General features: G+C 46.3%; 1 protein-coding gene across 3 annotated transcripts in view; it reads right to left on the reverse strand.

The window, feature by feature from the left end:
• The window catches only part of ENTREP1 (endosomal transmembrane epsin interactor 1), a 116,299-nt gene continuing 91,563 nt past the window's right edge, over nucleotides 1–24,736 (reverse strand). For all 3 annotated transcript variants that reach the window (XM_053205293.1, XM_015083988.3, XM_053205292.1), the window contains exons 4-11: nucleotides 16,836–16,964; nucleotides 14,888–14,995; nucleotides 14,666–14,799; nucleotides 8,667–8,796; nucleotides 8,419–8,497; nucleotides 6,669–6,827; nucleotides 3,883–4,175; nucleotides 1–836 (exon numbers count right to left, since the gene is read on the reverse strand). In XM_053205293.1, coding sequence (XP_053061268.1) covers nucleotides 633–836; nucleotides 3,883–4,175; nucleotides 6,669–6,827; nucleotides 8,419–8,497; nucleotides 8,667–8,796; nucleotides 14,666–14,799; nucleotides 14,888–14,995; nucleotides 16,836–16,964 — 1,236 coding nt within the window. In that variant the 3' untranslated portion in view covers nucleotides 1–632. The remainder of the gene's footprint in view (nucleotides 837–3,882; nucleotides 4,176–6,668; nucleotides 6,828–8,418; nucleotides 8,498–8,666; nucleotides 8,797–14,665; nucleotides 14,800–14,887; nucleotides 14,996–16,835; nucleotides 16,965–24,736) is intronic.

Here is a 24,736-nt window from a genome sequence, read left to right on the forward strand (position 1 = left end):
TCCAAAGTACTCATTTTTATTCTCCGCCAGGCCTTAGCCATCTCTAGTTTCGCAAGCACGAGTAAATGGAATCAACAAGACCCTCTCCCAAACGTCTTTCGTTACGATTTTCACTGAATGAGTTCCCCGTTTTTCCTAAAGAGACTGTGATTTGAGGGTGACCTAAAATGAAGCTTGACAAGTGCAGAAAACATGGGGGTTAATCGTCCTGCCTCTGTGCCCACTGCTCTCCCAGGGAGCAGCGAAAGGCTGCAGGAGCTATCAAGAGCGGCCCAGCAGATCTGTCCTTCCACTGAGGGAGGCACGCGGCGAGGAAGAGAGCCACGGGGCGTGAGGTGGGCAAAGAATCACTAGCCCACTTTCTGCCCAGATGACCTGGCAGAGGCCTCCAGATCTGTGCATCCAAAAGCCAAAAGTGCCCGGAAGAACCTGCCTGTCCACCCCTGAATGCGCTCAGTCAGCAGAACGAGGTGCCGGAGAGGGGGGACAAATGTCCTCCAGCATGCCCCCCCCTTTTAAGGAGTTCCCGGAGGGCGCGCCAACTCCCAGCCAGGGGACCCCGTGGTTGGGGATCATTCCTCCTTCCGGGTCCATCTTCCTTCCTGCCCCCCCAGGGGCCTGGCCTCACAGGTTCACAGGACAGTCTCCCGGATGACGCCGATGAGGCTGTGGGGCCGCTCGGCCTCCGCTCGCCGGGGCCTCCTCTGGGCTCTCGGCCTCCCCGCCGGGACGAAGGTGCTGAGGTCCCCGCAGCTCTGCAGGTGCAAGAGTCCAGGCTGTCTCCGGGAGGGTGGCACGTGGGCCCTGGAAGTGCTGGGCTGCAACGGGGCCATGATCTTGGGGAGAAGAAGAGGGTGAGGGACACGTTAAGCTTCACCACATGAGGTCCCTGCAACCGGCCTCCTCTGTCCATCCATGCACTCTGTAGCTCAGTTGCTTTGGAAAAGAAAATAGGCTGTTTTCCCCATGTGGAACACAACTGGAATTCACAGATGCTTTCAACAGACTGCCTCTTTTCTAACGTTCCTACAAAATTCCCCAATCTTCCATGGTGTCGGCTGCCCACCTGCCTCACTTTACCTCCCGGGCCTCCACGTTTCTGGAGGGGACAGGAGCTGGTGACATGGATTCCCAGCTCCCCGACAGCAATTGTGACATGGGGCTGGAGCATCAGTAGTTCTAACAGGAGCCCAGGTGACAGCAATGTGCTTGAAAAGTGAGTAACTACCAGTCTGGCATGGAGTCCAGCTAATGAGGTTAGAAAATGTCAACCAAAACCAGCGACGCTTCCAATCGACCTGACAACCCTTGGATAAAAAACACAATAAACAACATAAAAACTAAGCCACTCTATTTGTAAAAATGTTTCAGAATGGTCCTACTGCTCGATCTGTTTTGCAGTGGAGCACATATGTGACTTTAAACATGTCAGAATAGCACTTACTTCGTAAAATGGCAAAAATACAGGGAATTCCTCATCCAATTGGGATTGACGAGGGGAGAATTGTCGGGTAGGTACATGGAAGTTTCCAGAAGCGGCACAGTCATGACTATATGACCTGTAATACTGTTAGTGACTTTAGAAAAACCCAGCTGCTTCATTACTACCTGTGATTGTTCTATCAGAAAACAATCATTGGGATGACTTTTTGTCTCATTTATACCATTCTGAGAGTTAAAAAAATTTTTTTTAATGTTTGACAGAGAGAGAGAGAGAGAGAGAGAGAGAGCATGAGCGGGGGAGGGGCTGAAAGAGAGGGAGACAGAATCTGAAGCAGGATCCAGGCTCCGAGCTGTCAGCACAGAGCCCAACGTGGGGCTCGAACCCAGGAACAGTAAGATCATGACCTGAGCTGAACCCGGACGCTTAACCGACTGATCCACCTGTACCAGGGCACCCCTGTACCATTCTGAGATTTTAAGGTCATGGGAAGAAAATCCCTCCAAGGGATGGGACATTAAATTTTGCTACCATACTGTTACTATATTTGTCCTTCTGGTTAAAAAGAAAACTCCAGCAATCATAGACGTCAATTGTCATTACGTGTAAATTAGGGCAAGTGGTTTTGACACAGATAAAAATTAAAATGGCTCTAAAAACGCATTCTAGTAATACCAGGAAAAGTAAAAATGTGCAAAGCTGAGTGGAGTCAGAAATAAAAGCTCTCCTTCTGCTTGTCCCTACTTCCTTCTGTCTGGGGAGAGACGTGACATTACAACACATCACCGCTGGGGGCCACTCCTGGAAGGAGCCAGCAGATGACCCGGAGTCCACTGCAGCAATCCCAGTGCCTGAACTTTTATCCAGACTTGGCACAAAGACCCAGCAGACATTCGCGGTGACAGCATCTGTCGAACTGAAAGTGCTTGTTCTTTTTCCCCAAAGCTGTTTTCCAGAGGAGCCCGTGCAGAAGGTCCACGCCAATGGCTTGGCAGATACGCCAGCTCTCACCTCCCTAGGGCTTGGCAGCCTTGCACAAGTGGCTCCAAATGCTTGCTTTTCTCGGGCTGTCGGGGCTGGACAGAGAGGAGGAGGTAGGGAATGACTTCCGGCGTGGGCCCGGGATATGAGGATGTAAATGTCTCCCCTACACAGACGCTAACGAGAGCCTGACCCAAGACCACAGGCTGACCACTGGTTTAGAAAACAGCCAACAAGAGGGTCTCCAGTTCACGTACCTGCTCATGTGAGTAATCAGATGTCTCTTCTACTCCCCTGGGTCCCCTGAGGGGCCAGGAGAGAAACTGGCTTCTGTCAAAAGAGGCCAGCAGGTAGAAAGGGGAAACGGAAAGGAAGATGAACAGGGACTTTGTCCGTCTTAACAACTCACCGAGGACCCTGTGGCAACTTCCCTTGGGCCCAGCAGCCCAGTGTATGCGTTGGGCACTTAATGCACACAGACACCGGCAGGCATCACCCGTGAGCCACTGTGCTCTGAGATCTACCACGGCCGCCCCTCATACAAGGGGCAACAAAGTAAGTGCCTAAAACATAACGGCTTTTAAAAGAGGTGGGTAATTAAAGCTGTGACCCGTCCGCAGTGCTCATCAGGAGCAAACCCTCTTCGTTCACAGGCACAAGGGTGGAGACCACCCAGTCCAAGGCTTCACTTTTTTAAAAAATGAGAAAACTGGGGCACCTGGGTGGCTCAGTCAGTTAAGTGTCCGACTCCTGATTTCGGCTCATGTCATGATCTCACGGTTCATGAGTCTGAGCCCCACATCGGGCTCTGTGCTGATAGTGCAGAGCCTGCTTGAGATTCTCTCTCTCTGTCTCTCTCAAAATAAATAAATACACATTAAATAATCAAATAAAATAGGTAAAAATGAGAAAACGGACACCCAAATGGATTATATTACGTGCCCAATGTTATCTTTCCACTGGGTGACTTCAGATTAGGGAATTGCCTTGTGGTTTTTAATCTATGCAGAGGAAAAGGCATTTATTCCTTTAAGTCCTATTGGTTTAGATATCTTGCCAGTACTTCGTGGGAATATCAACAGCTCCCAGAATGCTGCCAATTTTAAAATTCAGGGATGTCCATCATTGTCACAGGGCTGAGAAACCATGCCCTACCAATCAATGCCCAGACTCCTTGCTCTTCTGCCCAAGCTGCACCCCTTTCTTTTCCCAGGAGTGCTTCCACGTCCTAGAAAAATCACTTTCTCTCCCTGGGCCAAGGAGCCTGTGGAAAAGTCATCACACCTGAAAAGAAAGTGCTTCAGCTTCTTCTCTCTCCCTCCCCAGACCTCCTAACAATCCCAATTCCCTTGATACGTGACCAGGAACTTATGTGCCTTGGACTGGAAATCAGAGAAGCTGCCTCAGCTGCCACGGAAACAAGTTCTCCGACTCACGCCCGAGACGAGTAATAAAACTACCTGTTCGAGGAAACTGGCACTCGTGATGGCCTCCTCCATGTGCTCCTCGTCAGACTTCAGAACAGATTTAATGTTCTCGACGAGCTCATGGATGTCCGGGGTCATACTGCAGGAGGACTGCTCCAGGAACCTGGCCACCAGCAGCTTGGTGTCCATGTAGGACTTGTAATCTATCAGGGACCGAGGCCGGCATCGCGAGGCTCTGCATCTCAGACCTCTCCTCAAAGTCACCGTGGCCAGCTGCGGTCTTCCCTCTGTCTGCGTGGCAGCTTCACAGCTGAGCACCGGGGCAGCTGTGGGCAGAGACAGACAATACATGCCCGTTGGCCATGCCCCCGTGAACGCACGCCTGGACGGAGACAGTGAGGGCCACTAAACTTGGCGTGGAAAGCATGTTGCAAATGCCAATGACCATGCACGTCTTGCTTTTCGTCTTGCAGAGGGAAAAGGAAAACAACAGCGACGACGACACAAACTTATTCCCTGAAGTTCCAAAAGGACATGTCCCCGAAGCATTTTATTGTGCCACATAAAACACAACCACCAAGCTGAAGACAGATGATAGAGAAGAGCGTCCAGAATGCAAACTGCAACGGAGCAATGGTTCCATGGAGTAATGACCGGTAAGTGGGGATGGGTGGCGAGCAGGAAACAGGAAAAGAGATGGCCGGCCCGATGAAAGAATGTTCCAAGGGGCGGGGGGGAAGGTGAAGGTGGCACTTAGACTGAGGAGAGACAAGACTGTGGGATGAATGGAGTGCTCTGCTCCCTGTGACTGTACCTTTGCCCTAAACATCCTCAGGGCATGGTGCTGACTTATGGATGCTCACACCATGGCTGGGAGGTAGCTCTATGGCTGACTATTAAAGAGAGAAAAATCTAGGTGCAGAAAAATCACATGTCATTCTCGAAGTCAACACGTGGCCTGGGAAATCCACCACAGGCCCTAATTTCCACAGCTACCTACATCAGAAGGGTTTCAGGACCAGCAGAACATTACTGCACCATCAAGTGGGTGAAGTGAAACTCAGACCTGGTCTCCACGTTTTCGTCAGCCAGCCAGCAGCCCTCAGCGTACACGACACTGGAGAATTGAGTCTGTGAAGGCCTGACAAGCGGAAATTTGATATTCGAGGAAGAAAGGAGGCGGAAGGTGGGAGAACAGGAGGAAGGGGAGCACTCCTTTTCCTCTGGAGAAAAGTAGACATGGGGAGCTCTAAACAGGGGTTAGTGGCATCCTCCAGGCTGCCATGTGCATGTTCCCACACAGAGCAGGAGGTTTTCAGAAATGGTCCCTACAGACACTCATGTGTGAGGATGGTCAGGGACTGCATACTGTCACTGGAAGGCAATCTGGTCCCTTCTACAATTGAGGGCTCCAACAGGTAAACATGTGTCATCCTTGCCCCCGCAGCACTGCAGAATGGGGGAGGGGCTCTGGAAGGATCTCACTAAGCTGTTCAGACAGCCAAGTTCCCGTGGAAGCAGGCAGGTGGCCAGCTCGAGTCCTCAACTTGCCAGGTAGGGTAGAGACCCTCTGTGAAACGGGCTTGGGGAGCTGAGGGGCCAGGCTGCTGGCCTGTGGGCTTGCAGAGGTGCTCAGTCCCAGGCGGTGGGACTCCTCCAGCGCAGAAGACAAGAGGAATGTTCCCTCTGGCGCCCACAAGGTCAGTCCAGAGCTGTGGCAAACAACACAGGCTGTCAGAGGGACAGAACCAACACTACAAGTGGGGGGAGGACAACACGGGGCCCCAGAGAGAGCAGGGGGAGAGCGTTTGCAAAGTCGTATTTGCATCGAGCTTCAGGAGAGCGGAGGCTACTTGTTACAACAGGTCACCGAAAGAAGCCTGTACTGGTGGCCTTACAGTTTCATTGTCTTCCTTTATTTCCTTTATTTTTTACGATTTTCCACAATGAAGAGCTATTTGGTATTCACGTATTCAGGTATTCACGTATCCAGAAAAAGGACTCAATGTTCTTTAAATTTTTAAAAATTTTTAAATTTGGGGGGTGCCTGGGTGGCTCAGTTGGTTGAGCATCTGACCTCGGCTCAGGTCATGATCTCTCAGTTCATGGGTTCGAGCCCCACATCGGGCCCTCTGCAGTCAGTGTGGAGCCCACTTTGGACTCTCTGCCTCCCTCTCTCTGCTCCTCCTCTGCCCACGTGCATACATTTGCATGCACTCTCTCAAAAATAAATAAACGTTAAAAAAAACTTTACTTAAAAATTTTTAATTAAAAAAATTTTTTTGATTTAAAATTATTCAAATAACATCTACACACAAACTCAAAATGGAGAGGGAGAAAACTGGAGTGAGTCTCACTCTGTCTAAAGTTCTCAAAACAAGCCAGATTTAAATAACTCAAGTACTCACACACAGTAAAAAAAAAAAAAAGATAAATCAAAAAATAAATCAAAAGAGAGAGGGTAAAAAAATACAGCCCTTTAACTTTTTCCTTCAGAGAGAAGGTTTATTTCCACAGGACTGTGAGCACCCAGAAATCAGAGTCAGGTTTGCACTGTTTTCTTCACATAGTAGCACGCCACGGTCATGTGCAACCAAATGCTTTTGCTAACAATGACTTGAAAAACTCAATACCAGTCTTAAAAGATGGGGCAGATATATCTTCCTAATGTGCATGCAGAATATCTTATTTTCCCAAGACCTCTTAACCTCTTTCTAGACATCTCTTAAACTGCCCCCACCCCACCCCCAGCTTTCACCAGGCACCTTTGGGCAAACACGTGCACGGGGCCCTGCAAGTAGCTTGGGGAGTGCCATCACCTCTCTCCGCGGAATGATGGAGCACAGGGTCGCTCCTGGATCTCGCCCTCAGCTGAGGCGGGGCTCTCCGGCTTCCCGCAGGACGCAGCTGGTTTGCATCGGGCGCTGACACGGATCCACTTTCTTCTCCAGGTATGTTAGGACTGTCCCCACCTGATTCTTTTTTTAAAAAAAAAAAGAGAAACGCACATTATTTCACCAGCTGCCGCCTTCAAAATGTTGGGCAGGAAACACCTGTGAGCCCCAACCTGTAGGGGCAGGAAAATACAGTGAACAACATTTGCTTCGGCTCCCGGCCCAGTGAGTTTTTACTTCCCAGCACTGTGGGAACCGCCGCCTCTCCAAACCATCCCTCCACACCTAAAACAAGCAAACAAAAAACTTTAAGTCGAAGAGCAGAGCAAAATAAAGAAGCCATTCCAAAATGTCAGGGTGTGTGTGTGTGTGTGTCCGTGTTTGTTTTCCTAAGAGTCTTAGAATCTTCTCCAGGGAAAGCTCCTGGCCGCTTTCCCTGTTTCTGAGAATTCAGGGTGAGCTTGCGTGGGTGGAAGTACATGCCTGCCCGGGTAAGGTGACTGTGAGGGCTGCAGACCAAAGGCAGAAAGACGAGGCATTTGCCCGGCCCAGAGTGGAGGCCATGCTCAGGAACTCCTGAAGGCCAAGGGAAAGAGCCAGGGCCGCTGAGCAGATAGGTAAAACCACTCAAGAAACGGGTGACTTCTGCTCAGGATGACCAAATCACGTCATTTGTGAGCCTGAGTGTGGTCTGGGCAACTTTTTTTAAGAAGTGGAAGAATCCCAAACATGCTTAGGAGGGAGAACGCAGCTGCATTATTCGAAGATGGAAGGTGAGCAGAACAGAGACCTGTTCCAAACGGCGCCACTGAAAATTCACCTCCGTCGAAAATAGCTACACTTGATCCATTATTTATCACCACTGCCATTTTGTGCTGGTGGACAGTTTTCTGGGCCATTTAAAACCTCTCCAAAGAAGGAAAGAAAGCTGTAACAGTGTTCCCTTAAAGGACAAGGATAGCTGTAAACTGACTCTAGCGTTTTGAGGCAGGACTGAAAATCAGCATTCACTCTGTGTGAAGGCACCGTGACATAGACCCTAGGTTAAAAATGACAGCGCAATCTCACAGAAAATCATCCTGAAATCAACAAAACTCCTTTTTCCCTTTAAAAAGAGCCCAGCTTATTTTAACAGGAGAAAGAAAATCTGAGATGGGAAAACATGGGACTGCCAAATTATAATCTATAATCCATTTCACAGGGTGAAGAGCCTTGTTACTCCTCAAAGATTCTTCTTATAATTTTTTTTGTCATGTTTATTTATTTTTAAGAGAGGGAGCCAGACACAGAGTGCGAGCAGGGGAGGGGCAGAGAGAGAGGGAGACACAGAATCCCAAGCAGGCTCCAGGCTCTGAGCTGTCAGCACAGAGCCCGACGCAGGGCTTGAACCCATGAACTGTGAGATTGTGACCTGAGCCGAAGTTGGACATTTAACCGACTGAGCCAGCCAGGCACCCCACTCCTAAAAAAATTCTAAGGATATCTTTATTTCTGTTTACATAGTATCTCCCACTTGCCAACCCTAATTGTTGACAGTAGTTTTACACCTGGACAAAGGATACAGTATGGACCATTGGCTCCAAGGTATCTGACCCCCAACAAAGTATCATATAGGTCACCATTTTGTATCTTACGCTACTGAACCCTGAGTTTGAGCAGTGATAATGTTTATTACCTTGAGTCACTGGCATGCAGATTGGCTCCAAGGGGCTCATGGCACCTTCTGATCCTTCTGGCATGTGGAATGAAGATCCCTATGTCACAGGAGAAAAGAGGGTTATCTGGTGATACTCAACCCCACCCCCATCTGGACTCCACTGAACTTCAAAGCAAGTGCAGGGCCCAGTCTCCCACCGTTCTCTGTGCCCCATGCTGCACCTCCTACTAGCAGTCAAGGTACCAAGGAGAAACTATAGACTGTACCTGCTCCTGGTCCGTCTGGCTCACCACAGCCTCATAGGGAGGCGGGGGGTCCAAAGGACAGAACACTTCCACACCTTTGATTCGCGCTCCGTAGATATGTGGGAGTGGAATAACATCAGGACCGACCATCCTAGAAAAAGCATCTTGGCATCAGGAAGCAGATTCTACGGGAAGTCTGTGCATCTGACAGCAGCTGCAACTAACTGCATGGTGGCCTTTGCCCGTGGAGGGTTATCCACTGACAGCGTGGATGACCCTCACTCCTCCATGACCATCTCCCGGCCCTGGAGCAGGGGATAGTCTAAACTGCTCTCCGATGGAAAGCCCAGAGTTTCTTAGGCAAGTGCAATGCCATCATTCCTTTTATGATTTTCAATGTTTTTACTTATTTTTGAGAAAGAAAGAGACACAGCAAGTCAGGGAGGGGTGGAGACAGAGAGAGACACAGAATCTGAAGCAGGTTCCAGCACAGAGCTGACAGCACAGAGCCTGATGTGGGGCTTGAACTTAACGAACCATGAGATCATGACCTGAGCCGAAGCCACGTGCTCAACCGACTAAGCCACCCAGGTGCCCCTGCCATCATTCCTTTTAAATCCAAAGCAAGCAATAATCCCAAAGACAGAAAGCAGGTTAATGGCTGCCAGGGGCTGGGGAGGGGATTGGGGCATAACTGCTCAGTGGGTACGAGCCTCCCTGGAGGTGATGAGATCGCTGCAGAACCAGATGGGGGTGGAGGTTGCAGAACATGGTGACTGTACCAAATGCCACTCAATGGTACGCTTTCCAATGGTTCTACTCATGTTATGAGAATGTCACCTCAATGAAAGACAAAAACAAAACTAGGGACTCAGGGAAGCTCAATTATTTCTTACATTAGGATACAACAAGATTTCTTGCCTGGGCTTCCCTAATGTCTGATTCATGGAAACTCACTCATGGAAACTCACTGTTTGTTAAACAGTTGAAGGGATGAATTAATTTTTCCAGAAAAGCGAGCGACATCACAGCTCAAAGACAAAGCAGTGTACTTCAGGAGTCACAGAGTAACCCATCTTAAATGTAGTCAGTCAACAAACACTGACTGAGCACTTGCTTCATGCCAGGCACTGTGGCTTTTGTCCTGTGAGTGAGGGACCCTCCAAAGCAAATAAATGAAGAAACAGGGGCGCCTGGGTGGCTCAGTCAGTTGAGAGTCCGACTTCGGCTCTGGTCATGATCTCACAGTTGACAAGTTCGAGCTCCGCATCAGGCTCTGTGCTGACAGCTCAGAGCCTGGAGCCTCCAGGGATTCTGTATCTCCCTCTCTCTCTGCCCAATGCCCACTCATGCTCTGTCTCTCTCTGTGTCAAAAATAAATAAACATTAAAAAAAATTTAAATGAAGAAACAAATCTCAAGATTTTCTGCCTGTGTTCGTAAAAAACTACACGCGCACACACACACACACACACACACGCAAAAAGGTTGTAAAGAACCTAAATTGTAAAATGGTAGCTTAAAATACACAGACTCTTGTACCTGTTGACCAAACTTCAAGTTATAAAATGAATAAGTCCTACGGATATAATACACAGCAGGGTGACTGCCGTTAATACTATTGTATTGCATATTTGAACGTTGCTAAGAGAGTAAACCCTAAAAGTTCTCAACCCAAGAAAAACAATCCTGTTACTATGTGTGGTGATTTACCACGGTGATCACTCCACAATATACACAAATACTGAATCATTATGCTGTACACCTGAAGCTAATAGAATGTTCTAGGTCAATTATATCTCATTCTTTAAAAGACACAAGGAAGACCAGAACATCTGTACTCAGGCTGTGGAGTATTAGAGAATGAAAACAAGAGATAGGAGCAATAGTTGAACATCTGTTCTTGAAATGTGAAAATGGGACATAAGCTGAAGAGACTGGTGATAGATTCTGGGCCAGCTGCGTGCAGGGCCTGCTTTTCTCAGAAAGGTGCTCTGGGGGGTTACAGTTGTTTCATTTTATTCCTGTGCCCACTCTGGTGGAGGAAAAAAGTTGAAAAACATGTGATGTTCTTTTTTCCTAATGATACAACCAGTGAACAAGGAGGCTCATTTCACTCAGTGAGCCCTAGGGACTCCTTCTGTCCTCTCCAGAACAATCTTCCCTGTACTCCCAAATCCCTCAGCCAGCTCCCCCTGTGTTTCTTTTTTTTTTTTTAAGTTTATTTATTTTTGAGAGAGACAGACACAGCATGGGTGGGGGAGGGGCAAACGGTTGAGGGGGGGAGCAGGGAGGGGAGACAGAGAGAGAGAGAGAGAGAGAGAGAGAGAGAGAGAGAGGGAATCCCAAGCAGGCTCCATGTTGCCAGCATACAGCTCGATGTAGGGCTTGAACCCAGGAAACCTCGAGATCATGACCTGAGCCAAAACCAAGAGTGAGACACTTAACCGACCGAGCCACTCAGGCGCCTGCCTCCCCTTGTGTTTCTTCACTGCAGCGTCCTCCCCAGGAAGGTGACTACCCCCAGCTTTGCCAATTTGTTTGTTAGCTCTGGTGGTCTTTTGTTTGATATTCCCCACCCAGTGGCTACCTGTATGTTCACAGAGAAGAGAGGTCTTGCTTGGGGCCAAGAGGTCAAACCAACCTCCATTTTAAATCTTAAACTCTTCAAGAAGGAAAACTAGGGGGAAAGGGGGCACATTTTCTCTAAATTGACTGCAAATGAATGGCTTCTTATGGTGGTTACTATAATGACCAAGAAAGCCTCTGTTTGATAGAAGATGCTTCTAGAGGAGAAAAGGAAAGTTCCTTTCCTATTAAATAGTTTTCTCTATTTCACCTCCTTTGGGTACACAGGGATCTGGGGAGGGAAGCAGGTCTGCTATGACCTGGCAGGTTTTCTCCTGATCCCTCGTGGCTCCTGACCCCAGCTAGGGAGTAGAATCACCCGGGGAGGTTTGCAAACTATGGAAGGCCCAGGCCTCACCTCTAGAAAGTCTGCGCTAATTGCCTGTGGTGGGGCCCATACAGATAAAGAGATTTTTGTCTCTTAAAAATCAGCTAAGCAGCCATGTGACACCACAGCTGAAGAAGGAATCTGGGGCTCAGAAATGGTAAGAGATCCCCCAAGGGCAGCCTGGTAACAGACTCCAGAGTTTGGGCTCTTTCAAGTTCATCCCAAACTCTCCAGGAAGCCTTCACTACTGAAGGTAGACAGAAAACCCCAACAGACCATGCCAAATGCATTCTGCTTTACATTGACCACTAGGCCTTGAGAACTCAGGCAAGGGTCATACAGCAACTCATACGACCAAAGAGTGGTCCTCCCCTATGTCCTGGAACAGTGATGTGGACGCCAGGCAAGGGTGCACTGAGCACCGAGTCGCCCACCAGCACAGCCTGGCTCCACTTGCGTTTGGGTTTTGAACTTCTTTAGGAAAGGAAATGAGCTTGTTATGTTTACCACCAAGAAACAAATTGCCCGTGTTCTGCTTTCTATAATCTTAAGTTTTCCGTAACACATTACATCACCATGGTTCAGCTAGGTCCACAGTCACGGAATAGGTCAGAAGCTCTGCTTCTTGACTCCTGGCTCCAGCCAATTTCTGAGGATGGGGGGCTCCCCAGGGTGACGGAAGAAGAAGACGCAGCCCCTGCTGCCCTTACAAATCAAGTCACGAGACAGAAACCCATCTTTGCACAGAAACCTTCACTGCAATCAGGTTTCTGTTTATGACGGTAATTTGAGAAGCCCTTTCTCAGGGAGGTACCAATGCACGAAGTGGTTGTATTTATAGAAGTTAAATAAATAAACTTCTCTGAGAGGTCATGATATCTTACAGGAAGTGGGAGCTTCCATTGTGTGAAAACTCTTAACCGGTTGTGGAAATACTAAAGAAAACATTCATCAATCTTCTTGCCTGCCTGCTTACAAGAAAGCAAATTACCAGTTAAAGTTGAACAGCTAGTGTCTATAAGGTAGATAGCTAAAAATCTAGCAAAGTCGGCCAAATTTAAGAATGCTTTTGATACAATATGTATGCAAAGGTGAATACATTTAGCCATTTTAGTAAGGAAAGTGGACTGCCCTCTGATATTGGGAGAATTGCAGAAAATAAGGGTGTTTGCCCATTGGAGATATGATCTCGGCCTCCAGGTATATACTTCAGGCCCAGCAGTGTCTTCTTTCTCACAGGGATGGGTTACTTTAACACCCTCCTCCATGTTCCTTCTGGCAAGCTCTGAAAGGCAAAGCTCTTGAGGAGATGCTCGTCTGGATTTGGAGAGGACAGTCTCAGGACTCAGAGGGGCAAATCCAGGGATGCACCCAAAGGTGGATACACCCACATTGATAAGCATTACTATGGAGGAACTGATAAGAGAAATGGAAGAGAGGGGAAGGGAAGTGGGGAGGGGCACTGCTGGACAGCAGGACTCCAACACCCGCATGAGTCACTTTCCCTTTCTGCCACCGCAGGAAATTAAATCTGTCTGCTGCCTCCTCGTAGGTCAACCAAGGGCTCACCCACAATATCAGAAAGCCAATTAATTCTTCTTCCTGAAGAGGGCATTTCTCTTCCCAACCATGAAATAACAGGCATTTTCTACGGCCTTCCAATAAGTCCACTGCACACAGCCTGAAACTGGGCTACAGTATGAGCAAATGTGTTCTACGTGCACAAGGAATATGTGTTCTATTGCTCTGTCTCTCTGGCCCCTGTAATTCTTGGCTCATTTCCTAAAAGACTAGGGAAGTCATCCTAGCCCCCGAAGCTTTGACATTCTAGCACACCACCCCTTGAACAACAGGGAGGCTGAGCTGTCCTCCGTGCACCCAGAAGCTGTCCCCTCCAGCTTTGTGGCCATCCCTACCTGCCCCTAGGTGGGTGAGCAGAGGAGGGCATGGAGATGGGGTTTAGGTACAACTCTGAGCGACAAGGCAGGAAGACAACCCACTGAAAACATTAACGGCATCTGTGTAGGGGCTCCCACTGGTGACCTATTTCAAAGCCACATGTGGCTGCCCTGAGCATTAGAAAATGGATTTCCAAAAACCTCAAGCCTGGCACCAAATTTGACAACTCTCCTTTGTGTACCTTGGGGATTAAAAGTAGAAATTCCTGGCCCTCTGAATATTGAGCTAAAGACGCCAGTCTTATCGAATTCAGAGATTTTTCTTTTGGAAGCTTAAATATAGTTTGCTTATCCTTTAAATTCAGCTTAAGATCACTTCATCCAGAAAGCCAACTCTGGCTGGCTGACTCTGCCTTCAAGCTCTCTGCAGCCCATTCACGATCATGGGTTATGTGGGCCTCCTCTGTGCACCCAAATCTCTCTCTTGAGATCTACTATGATCCTTGCAATACTCCTCCATAATGACCCAGACTCTGAGCTATGGAGAGGGGAAGAAGGCGGATCTAACTCATCTGGAATGTCAATAACCCAGCATGGTGACTAGGAAGCAGCCGAGGACTGATTAAATGTTTGTTGAATGAATAAATGAAGTCAATCTTTAAAGAGGTATAATTCTAGAAGTCGCTACCAACCAGAAAAACACATGCAGCATTTCTTTCTGCAAACAGTTATTCCTGAGATTTAAGAAACAAACGATAAATTTCGAGCTAGAATTTGAAAAAGAAAATAAGCATGGTGTCTATTTTTTCTAGACCAGGGAGATGTCATGAATAATTAATCTTTTTTTAATGGCTGGGAAGAATGTCATGATTTGGGAACCTGCTGATGGTGTTATAATGAACATCGATTTGGCCTGAGCGTGTTTCCAGGGCAACGGCAGCTCTCAATCTTGTCACATTATAGCAGCCATCTCACTGGGTGTCAGTTTTCCTGGGAAGCTAATTGAAGTGGAAAAAGCGTACCCTTAGGTCAAGGTGTGACTTTTCTTTGGTTTGGCGTGGTTTATCAGACAAAAGGGCAGGGTGGGGGGGGGATAGAAAATCCTGGAAAATAACACAATCCTCCATGAGTCCTCACAGAGAGCTGGGGTGGGGGCACCCAGGCTACCTGCGGTTCATCCGGGGTGTACACGAGTAAAATGTGGCGAAGTATGAAGGCGGGGGCACTGGCGGCACGAAATCATCGGGGTCTGGGATCCGTCCATGTTCTTCCACCTCTTCGACAGAAATCTGGGACTCATCCTAATGAAACAACACCTTGGTTAGTCAACGACCTTTGCTACAAAGGCTCAGTGCAACACAGTCCTGGTGTCCCCATGTCTGGACTTACAATGCAGGATCTTCGGGCTGCAAATATCTGGAGGTAGCGAAGGGCAGCTGCCACCAAGCAGACTGTGGTGGTCAGGGCGTTCAAGGCACACAGGGCGAAAAGAACTTTCTAGAACAGGGAAATAATAACACCACCGAGTAGTTCAAAGCTGATGACCAGAAGGCAATATCAAAACTTTTAAAAATAATAATGGTAATGTCCCAACAAGGCGATTCTCATGAGAAAAACCACGCAAAGGACTTTGACGTTTGGCTTATGGTAAGTGCCAGATAAATGCTGGTTATTATTAGGACTCTCAGGCAGTAATGTATACTTCTTAATTTTAAAAACTGATCTCGGAAGCTTGCTGTCCCCAAAAGCCCTAGGATTACGATTTTTCTTTTTGCAAGCATCAGAATGTGGTCTGGAAATGTTCCTTCCAGGAGAGCAGCTGAGTGTCGGTTCTGAAGGTGGGGTCCTCAATGATAGCAGCTCCCCGCCTCCCCCTCCTGCAGCCTCCCAGCAGGACAGCATGCTGTTTAATCTGTGGCCACGGATTCTATTTCAGGAGCGACCGGCTGGGCTGCCCTGGGCACCTAACTATGACAACGCAGGGGGGCAGGCCAGCCAGAGTGTAAATAGGGCGTCTCTTCTCTAAACACGTCTCAAAATAGCAGGAAAGGCAATTCCAGAAGTTTCTGTTGCCACAGTCCTGGCTCCTTAGCGAGGCTTTCCCCAAGAGGGGTTGTGACTTGGAAAGTTTGGGGGCGATTCAGCTACCAGAAAACCAAGAAGCCAAAGAAAGAAGGCCGTTTTCACACTCTACACAATTCAGAGAGCTGGCAGCTGAGAGATCCCTCCTTTGAACAAAAAATAAACCCAAAAGAAAGATCTGAAGAAAGCCTGTCTGTCAGTGAGGGATTATCCAAAAGCTAATACCTCAGGGTTCACCAACTGATCTTGTCACTCACGGGACTAGCGGCCTTGCTTAAGTCAGGACAAAACTTTCATCCAATTCCCTAAGAAAGGGTAATTCTGAACTCCTCTCTGCAACTGGAATCATTTATTTTTAATCTCTCAGTTACTATAGTTGCAGCCTATTAAACAAGAGGTAAGGTGCTTGAATTTCTCTTGCATTTACTAACAGATATCTCTCCCAAGCCTATGTGTCCTGGCTGAACATCACCTAACAGCCCACAGGACTCGATGAAGCCAACAAAAGAGCATCAGTACAAAGACAAACGGGCATGCAGTTTAAACGTTTTGCTCAAGGCCGGGGCACCTGGTGGGCTCAGTTCATACAGCATGCAACTCTTGATCTCAGGTTCGTGAGTTCAAACCCCACATGTGTGTGGGCCTACTTGAAATATAAAATAAAAGCCGGGGCACCAGGGTGGCTCAGTCAGTTAAGCATCTGACTTCAACTCAGGTCATGATCTCACAGTTCATGAGTTCAAGCCCCTCATCGGGCTCTGTGCTGACAGCTCAGAGCCTGGAGCCTGTTTTGGATTCTTTATCTCCCTCTCTCTCTGCCCCTCCCCTGCTCACACTCTGTCTCTCTCCCTCTCAAAAAATAAACATCAAAAAAAGGTTAAAAAATATAAAATAAAGGCTTTGCTGAAAGCTACATCATATATGTGTAGTTGCATCGTGTGTGGTATGGATATATATGTACATAAATATATATACATACATATGTATATATTTAGGCTTCTTTACATTTTTCGCTATCTTATAATTCTTGAACACAAAGAAAGCCATCCATTCGTAATTTAAGAGACACACAGTAATCTGCGCTTTTTCCTGAACTCAGTTCTGTCCCTGGGTCACTGATGAGGGTTGGCTCCTATCTGCGTTCAGCAGCCCAGTTATTGGAGGGAGGTAACAGGGTAGGAATATTTCAAGTAACTTTGCCTTCTTGGGGGCTCTATAGACTATTTACTGATGAGGGTCGAATCCATTCGAGTACCTTGAGTAGCAGGTGAACAGCATTACAAGGCTGAACCGGAAAGAGTTTCAAGGCATTTTCTTTGTCTGTGCATTTGGCTGGTTGAAATTCTTCACAACAGAAACAAATCTTGCCTTCGCCTAAGTCCACCTTAAAGGGGAAAAGGCAGAACGACAATCTGATTATTGAGAATGAATACACAGGGTACCCTGGAGCACCAATCCTGCACAATGAGATATGGTGAGGTCCCATGCCAGGCAGTACCTATATCAGTCAGGGTAGGCTAGGGTATGCTGTTGTAACAACAAGGTTATTTCTTGAATATTCTACATGCCCACTGCAGGTCAGCCGGGGGCTCTGGTCATCATATTCCATTAGGGACCTTGGTTGATGGAGCACCCACCATCTCGAGATTAATGATCACTATGCCAGAGGTGGAAAGCACATGATAAAATGCACACTGGCACTTAAAATAGGGTTGCCAGGAAAAATATTGGACACACAGTTAAATTCAAATCCAGATAAACAACATCATTGCTTAGTATAATTATGTCCTAAAATATTGCATGAGAAATGTTTATAGTAAAAAACAAAAACAAAAAACAAAAATGTATCAGCTGTTTATTTGACATTTAAATTTAATTGGGTGCCCTGTGTTTTTAACTTGCTAAGTCATCATAACTCTAGCCTAAATCTTCCTCTTGGAAATGACACTCCTCGCTTTAGCTCACATTTCATTGCCAAAACAAATCTTATGGCTCTACCTAACTCCAAGTGGGTAGGAAAATTTAAGCTATCATGTGCCTATAAGAAACACAGGGTATATTTGGTGAACGGTATCCCCAAACCACATGGACTTAACGAGATCTCTCAGCTGACATCTTCAATGTGGTCACAGGTTCTAGCTTTCTTTATTTGAAGTGATAACATCAGAGATGAGTAATCTCATATTTATAGTGAAATGTTTGGCAAACTTTTGGCCATATTTCTAAGTTCCCCTTGAATCAAGTTATAAAAATATGCAAAACCTGAAGTTGGCTAATTAAGACCCATAATTTAGGAGCCAAAATTCATACTTAACTTGCTCTGCCTCTTGAGCTGTTAGAGTTGGCTGTTAAATTTTGGTTAAAAGGAAGAGACATACCTTTTTCATACTTGTTAGATTAATTAGGTAGCTTCAACATCACTAGCTGCAAAATTCTTTAGTAATCTATAACAACTGAACATCTACAGTGTTTTAGTTACTTAAGAGGAAATATGAGTCTTCTTTCTTATTGAATTAAGATTTTTACCTTCTAACCAAACTCACCCTGTAGCTACCCTCCTGTAACAAATTCATGGTACTTTTCCAAATTAGGAGAAAACATAGTTCCTTTTAATACATGTTGACTATGAAGCGAAGGGAAAAATGTGGAAAAATGTCCACTGATGATTACACACGTTAATAGACATATTATGTTTTGGTTTTGTTTTCTCTTTCTTGGATGTGAAATTTACATGCACACACACAAAATGTACATACAAATCTTAAGCACACCATTTGCAGAATTTTAAGTAACGCATAACTCCTGTGCATCCCAAATCCTTATCAACATAGAGAAGATAGAATCACCAGAGGAAGTTTTATCATGCCCTTCCCCATCAATCCCTGCCCCCATCCTCCTACAGGCAAACACTGTTTTGATTTTTTCCACATAGATTAGTTTTGCCTCTTCCAAAACTCCATGGATTCTGTAACATTTTTTATTCTCTGTCCTTAAACCACAGTGAAAGGGATGCATTATTATATCAAACACTGATGCCCAGATTTTGATATAAATTCTGCCTCAGATACAAAAAATTACAGCAACTAGAGTTACCTCGATGGACCCTATCCATTCATTTCCACTTGGTTTCTGTCCTTTCCTGGTTTGTCCACAGAGACTCTTGTCTTAACAATGTCCCCACACCTAGATCCACAACATACCCTGCAGACGCACATAGAAGCAAAAGGCTGTCTGTGTTTGAATTTTTCTTCCACTGTCTCACATGACTGAAGGTACGTCCTGCTGCTAATATCTGCACTCAATTTTTGCCTTCTAAGGGAAAACTACTGTGGCGGTTCAGACAGGAGTTCTCTAGGCAGAGTCTGGGTGAGGGGATTTTATTTCCTCTGAGGGATCAATGGCTTTCTCTTAGCCCCTCTTCATAATTAGCAAGAGTCCTTACACTGGGCTAAATTCAGCTGGGAAGTATTACTCCCAGGGAGTTGCTTCCCTCAAAGTCTCCAGCTGAGAACTCCCTGATTTACTACTAACAGTACTTTTTAGTAGTTACAAATAAGCAGCTATTAGAGTTGCTACATTCTGCTTATGTACACGAGGCTCTCTTCTTCCCAAACACCAACCAAGCTCAACCAAGTTCACTTTTTCAGCACCATGCAGTGTGGTTTCTATTTCTTATACTTACGTAAGCCTCAAAATCCTACCTAAGGATTCTGCCTCCCTCAGGTAATACTAGGTGTCATCTTGCAAAGTACTCCCCTCCCCCTCGAGTCCATTCTTGATACAAGGCATTCAAGTTAAGAGAGAAAACAGGCTTGTGCGGGCTGCGCGCGTGTGCGTGAGCACACACACACACACACACACACACACACACACGTGGCTGCATTATTTACACACAACCAGGCTTCTGTGTATATGGAAACTTCAGCTCTCTGGAACTTCCTGGGTGAGCTGGTCTGGATGGAACGGCTTTCCAGATCGGTGAATGTTAATCCCTTTACACAAGACTTTTGGAAAGTTTAATCATTATCCAAATAATAATGAGTATCAATCGCTGTGCCCAGCAGACACAAACAACCCTGAGGCTCTGTATAAAATGATGCCAGACAACTGTGTATTTTGTATTTCTTGCTCTTTCTGTCCTGATCCTCCACCTCCCTTCTCAATCCCAGCTGTGCCCCCAATATTTCTGCATCTATATTCCAACTTCTCCTTGATCTCTTTAACCATCCACAAACAACCCTGTTCAAGCCTCTACATGAACAATATTCACCCTTCAACCTTGATAGTGTTACCTGATGCCACCAGGGAGATCCTCCCTCCTTTTCATTATCACCAGTGTTGTGGTTCTCAACCCCGGCTGCCTGTTAGAATCTTCCGGGAAGCTTTTGAAAAATGAGGACCCCATCTCTAGCAATGAGGGGACTGCAAGCCACTATAACCCATGAGCTCCCACACCAGCCCCTCAGACTGACAAATTTTGGAGAGAAACACTTGTTGGCTGACGGAGGGGCACCAGTAGAAATGTAAGTTGAGGCCCTTTAATAAAGAAACCAGCCATGTATTTTAAATTAAAAATACTTATTCTCCTGGGGCACCTGGATGGCTCAGTCAAGCGTCTGACTCTTGATTTCAGCTCAGGTCATGATCTTGTGGTTTATGAGTTCAAGCCCCACGTCTGCACTGACAGCTCAGGAGCCTGCATCAGATTCTCTCTCTCTCTCTCTCTCTCTCTCTCTCTCTCTCTTTCTCTCTGCCCCCCCCCCCACCCGTGCTCTGTCTCTGTCTCCAATAAATAAACATTAAATTTTTTTTTAAAAACTGAAAACAATACTTTTTCCCCAACCACCTTGGGAAACCATCTAGCAGCTTCTTATAAAGTGACACACACTTTTGCCACATGCCTCGAGCAATACCGTATCACTTATTTACTTGAGAGAAAAGAAAACGGGCTCACAAGAAAAACCACAGCTATGCAAAAATGTTTATAATAGCTCTGTTCATAATATCCCCAAGCTGGAAACAACACAAATGTCCATCAACAGGAGAACAGATTAAACAACTTGTGATGTTTTCATATAATGAAATACTGATGTGCAAAAGAAAAAAAAAAAAAGAAGGGACTGATACAACACAAAATCACGGATGAATCTCAAAAGTGTTACGCTGAGCAAAATAAGTCAGACACAGAAGGGTACGTACCTGACCCCATTCAGGTGAAGTCCAACAACGGGCAAAACTAATGTTTTAAATCTCGTGTGGTGTGTATTCACCAGTGCATACATTCGCCAAGATGCATGTATCCACTGGTCAAAACTCAATGAACTGCACCCTTAAGATCTGTATATTTCATTTTAAGTTTTACCTCAATTTTAAAAAATAGGGTCACCAAATGGTTGAATGTGTAATTTTTTTAGTGTTTATTTATTTTTGCGGGGGGGGAGGGGAAGAGAGAGAGGGAGACACAGAATCTCAAGCAAGCAAGCTCCAGGCTCTGAGCTAGGAGTATAGAGCCTGATGTGAGACTCAAACTCACCAACCATGAGATCATGACCTGAGCTGAAGTTGGACACTTAACCAGCTGAGCCACCCAGGTGCCCCTGATTGCGTAATTTTTGTAAAAAAATGAGACAAACAGAAGAAAAAATACGCCTTCCCCACCAGGAACAATCTCTGACCTGGGAGCTTCCTCCATGGAGCGAAAAGCCCCCAGGGAGAGAATGGTATGTGTGGCAACACTGTTTTTATGGGCCAAACCCCAAGCCATCATAGACAACAAGGAAATAGAGGGCTAACCTTTAAAAAAAGAATAAAAAAGAGGGGGAGTATGTAATACACCTTTAAGTGAGAAAAACAGTATGTAGGGAAGTAGATACACTATGTCCCATTTTTGGAAGATAAATCATTAATGCCCCCACTTCCTACATATTTATGTAGGATAACATAACATGGAAACACAAATGGAGACTCCCCAGTTTGTTACCAGGGATTTGGGGTGACATGGTGGAGAGGGAAGGACAGAAAGTGTCCCCATCCCCAAAAAGATTTCATTTGTCAAACAGCCTCCCTGAAGAAAAACAACAATTATATGTTCTCACTGATGGAAAATTATGTGTGTTTTTATGCATAAAGAGGTGCCCCCAAAATCCATCAGTGGTTAACAGTGCTAACCCAGAAGGGTGTGATTTCAAATGATTTTTAAGTTCTGTCCTATACTTTTAGGGCTTGTCCAAATTTTTAGTTTTATAATCAGAAACAATCACAGAGTTGGTTTTGTGGTGGGGGGAAAAAAAACCTTTAATTAAAAATACACTGAACAACATAAGAAGACACACAGGGCACCTGAGTGGTTCAGTCGGTTAGGCATCTGACTTTTGCTCAGGTCATGATCTTGTGGTTCAGAAGCTCAAGCCCCACATCGGGGTCTCTGCTGTCAGCACAGAATCCACTTCAGAACCTCTATCCCCTCTCTCTCTGCTCCTCCCCCTTTCATTCTCTCTCTCTCAGTTATTTATTTTTGAATAATACAAAAAAAAAAAACATAAGAAGATACTGATGCCAAGGCCCCCACTCCAGGCCGACTGAGAATCACTGAGTATAGAATCTCTTTTTTTTTTTCTTTAAAAAGTTCCCTCAGGTGACTCTAATGGGCACTCAGGGTAGAGAACCACAGAATTTCTTTTTTTTTTTTTTTTTAACATTTATTTATTTTTGAGAGACAGAGAGAGACAGAGTGTGAGCAGGGGAGGGGCAGAGAGAGAGGGAGACACAGAATCTGAAGCAGGCTCCAGGCTCTGAGCTGTCAGCACAGAGCCCGATGCGGGGCTCATACTCACAAACTGTGAGATCGTGACCTGAGCGGAAGTCAGATGCTTAACCAAGACACCCAGGTGCCCCTGAACCACAGAATTTCTCAGAAAAGTCCATTAAATATACCCTTAACCCCTTGCAATTTTCCAGCACCACCAGGGCTGATTTCCCCCCTGTCCTCTGAGTCCTGTCTTCTCTTGGGTTCTACACACTCTCCTTATTTATCCATTCTGCAAGGTCCAACTCAGACACCTAGACTCCAGGTAGCCCTTCCCTATCTGCCCCTGGATACAAGCCCTTCTTTCTCTGCTTGCCCTGAGCACCATGTGTCAGTCTGACGGACAGCCCCGCTCTAGCTGCTTGCAGTTGGGCACACATTCATGTCCTGCCCAAACACTAATCCAGCGTTTGCCAGGCTTATCCCATTCCTCCTGCTATGTGATAAACTTCCAGGTCAGAAAGGAGGTCTGACTTTTCCTTCCAACTCTCAGCAGCCTCTAACACAGTCTCTTGCACCTAAGAGATGCTACAATTTTGCCAAACTGTCTTTCAGTATACTACGACTTTTCACTTCCAGCCTGTGTCTGGTCTCTTAGCCTCTTCTAATTTGCTGTGTGATTAGTAATTGGAAAACCAAGTTTTGTTCAACATTTTTTTTTTCTGGAAACTCTGTACATGAAGGAATAGAAGGCAGTGAAGGGGGCCATTGGGCCCAAAAAAAAAAAGAGAACCAGACGTTGCCTTCGGGCTGATCCCAGCTTGGAGGAACAGAGAAGACAGGTATATAAAATGTCTCCGACCCCAAAAATGAGAAGGATAAATATCTATGAGATGTACATATAGGACATTCTGGAAGATGATCTTCCCTGGGGCTTCAGGGACTGTTTCTTGAAGAAAATAATCTTTGAATGGGGCTTTAAACGAGCGATACCATTTGAAGAACAGGGAAGTGAGGGATGAGGAATTTGAGGGGTGGGGAGACAGCGTTGTTAGAGGTCAGAAAGCAGGGCAATGCCAGGCAGGCTTTGCAGTGTTACCGGGAGCGTGAGCTGCCTTAGGGAGCAGGCAGGCGATGGTGAATCGCGGGGGACCTTGAAAACCAGAAACGGCTGTGAGCCTGGGGTCCCGTAACTTAGGGTTATTACACAATGCAATGACAAATCAGAAAACTCGTAAAGGGGTATTAAGAAAGGGCAACAGGTTTGGGGTGAGTCCCTGAGGAGCTCTTCTGCTGGGTAAGGCCAGGACTTCTACCGTCACATCCACTGTGAGACACGCGGCCACTCTTCCACTTACATCCTCCTGGTTTCTAAGGGACGACACTGCTTGGGAACCAAGTTACAAATAGGTGACACTGACTACGGCTTCTCAAGAGTCTGTTTCTTTTGCTTTGTGCCACACAGAGGTATTTGTCACTGAGAAGTCCTTTTAAAAAGTCCAAAGATGGGGGCACTTGGGTGGCTCCGTCAGTTAAGCATCCAACTTTGGCTTAGGTGATGATCTCGTGGTTCGTGGATCCGAGCCCTGTGTCGGGCTCTGTGCTGACAGCTCAGAGCCTGGAGCCTGCTTCGGATTCTGTGTCTCCCTCTCTCTGCCCCTCCCCTGCTTGTGCTTGCACTCTCTCTCTCTCAAAAATAAATAAAAACTTAAAAAAAAAAAGTCCAAAGATGGGGGTGCCTGGGTGGCTCAGTCCATTGAGCAGCCAACTCTTGCTTTTGGCTCAGATCATGATCCCAGGGTCGTGGGAACGAGCCCTGCATCAGGCTCCATGCCAGGCATGGAGCCCGCTTGAGATTCTCTTTCTCTCTCTCTCTGCCCCTCTTCCCTGCTTGCATGCATGCACATTCTCTCTCTCTCTCTAAGAAATTTTAAAACTTAAAAAAAAAAAGTTCAAAGATGGCCGGCAATTGGGTATAGACCCACAAGAATTGAAAGCACGCTCTCAGAGAGATATTTGCAAGCCGATTTTTATGACACTTAAGCATTTTTGTGGTTAAAAAATTATATATGGTATACACACGCGATGGAATATTACTCAAGCCTTAAAGGACATCTGACACATGCTACATGTGGGCGTGTTGAAGACATTAGGCTAAGTGAAATAAGTGAAGTAAGCCAGTCACAAAAAGACACATGCTGTGTGGTTCCACTTATATCAGGTACCTAGGTCAGTTAAATTCATAGAGTCAGAAAGCAGAAGAGTGGCTGCCGGAAGCAGGGTCGGGGGGTGGTGCGGTGGAGTGGGGGTAGGGCCAGGAAGGTAGGGGAATTGTTTAATACACACAGAATTTCAGTTTTGCAACAAGAAAAATGTCCTGGAGATTGGTTGCACAACAATATGAATGTACT

This window comes from Acinonyx jubatus, chromosome D4 (genome assembly GCF_027475565.1).
Source record: "Acinonyx jubatus isolate Ajub_Pintada_27869175 chromosome D4, VMU_Ajub_asm_v1.0, whole genome shotgun sequence".
Lineage (NCBI taxonomy): Eukaryota > Metazoa > Chordata > Mammalia > Carnivora > Felidae > Acinonyx > Acinonyx jubatus.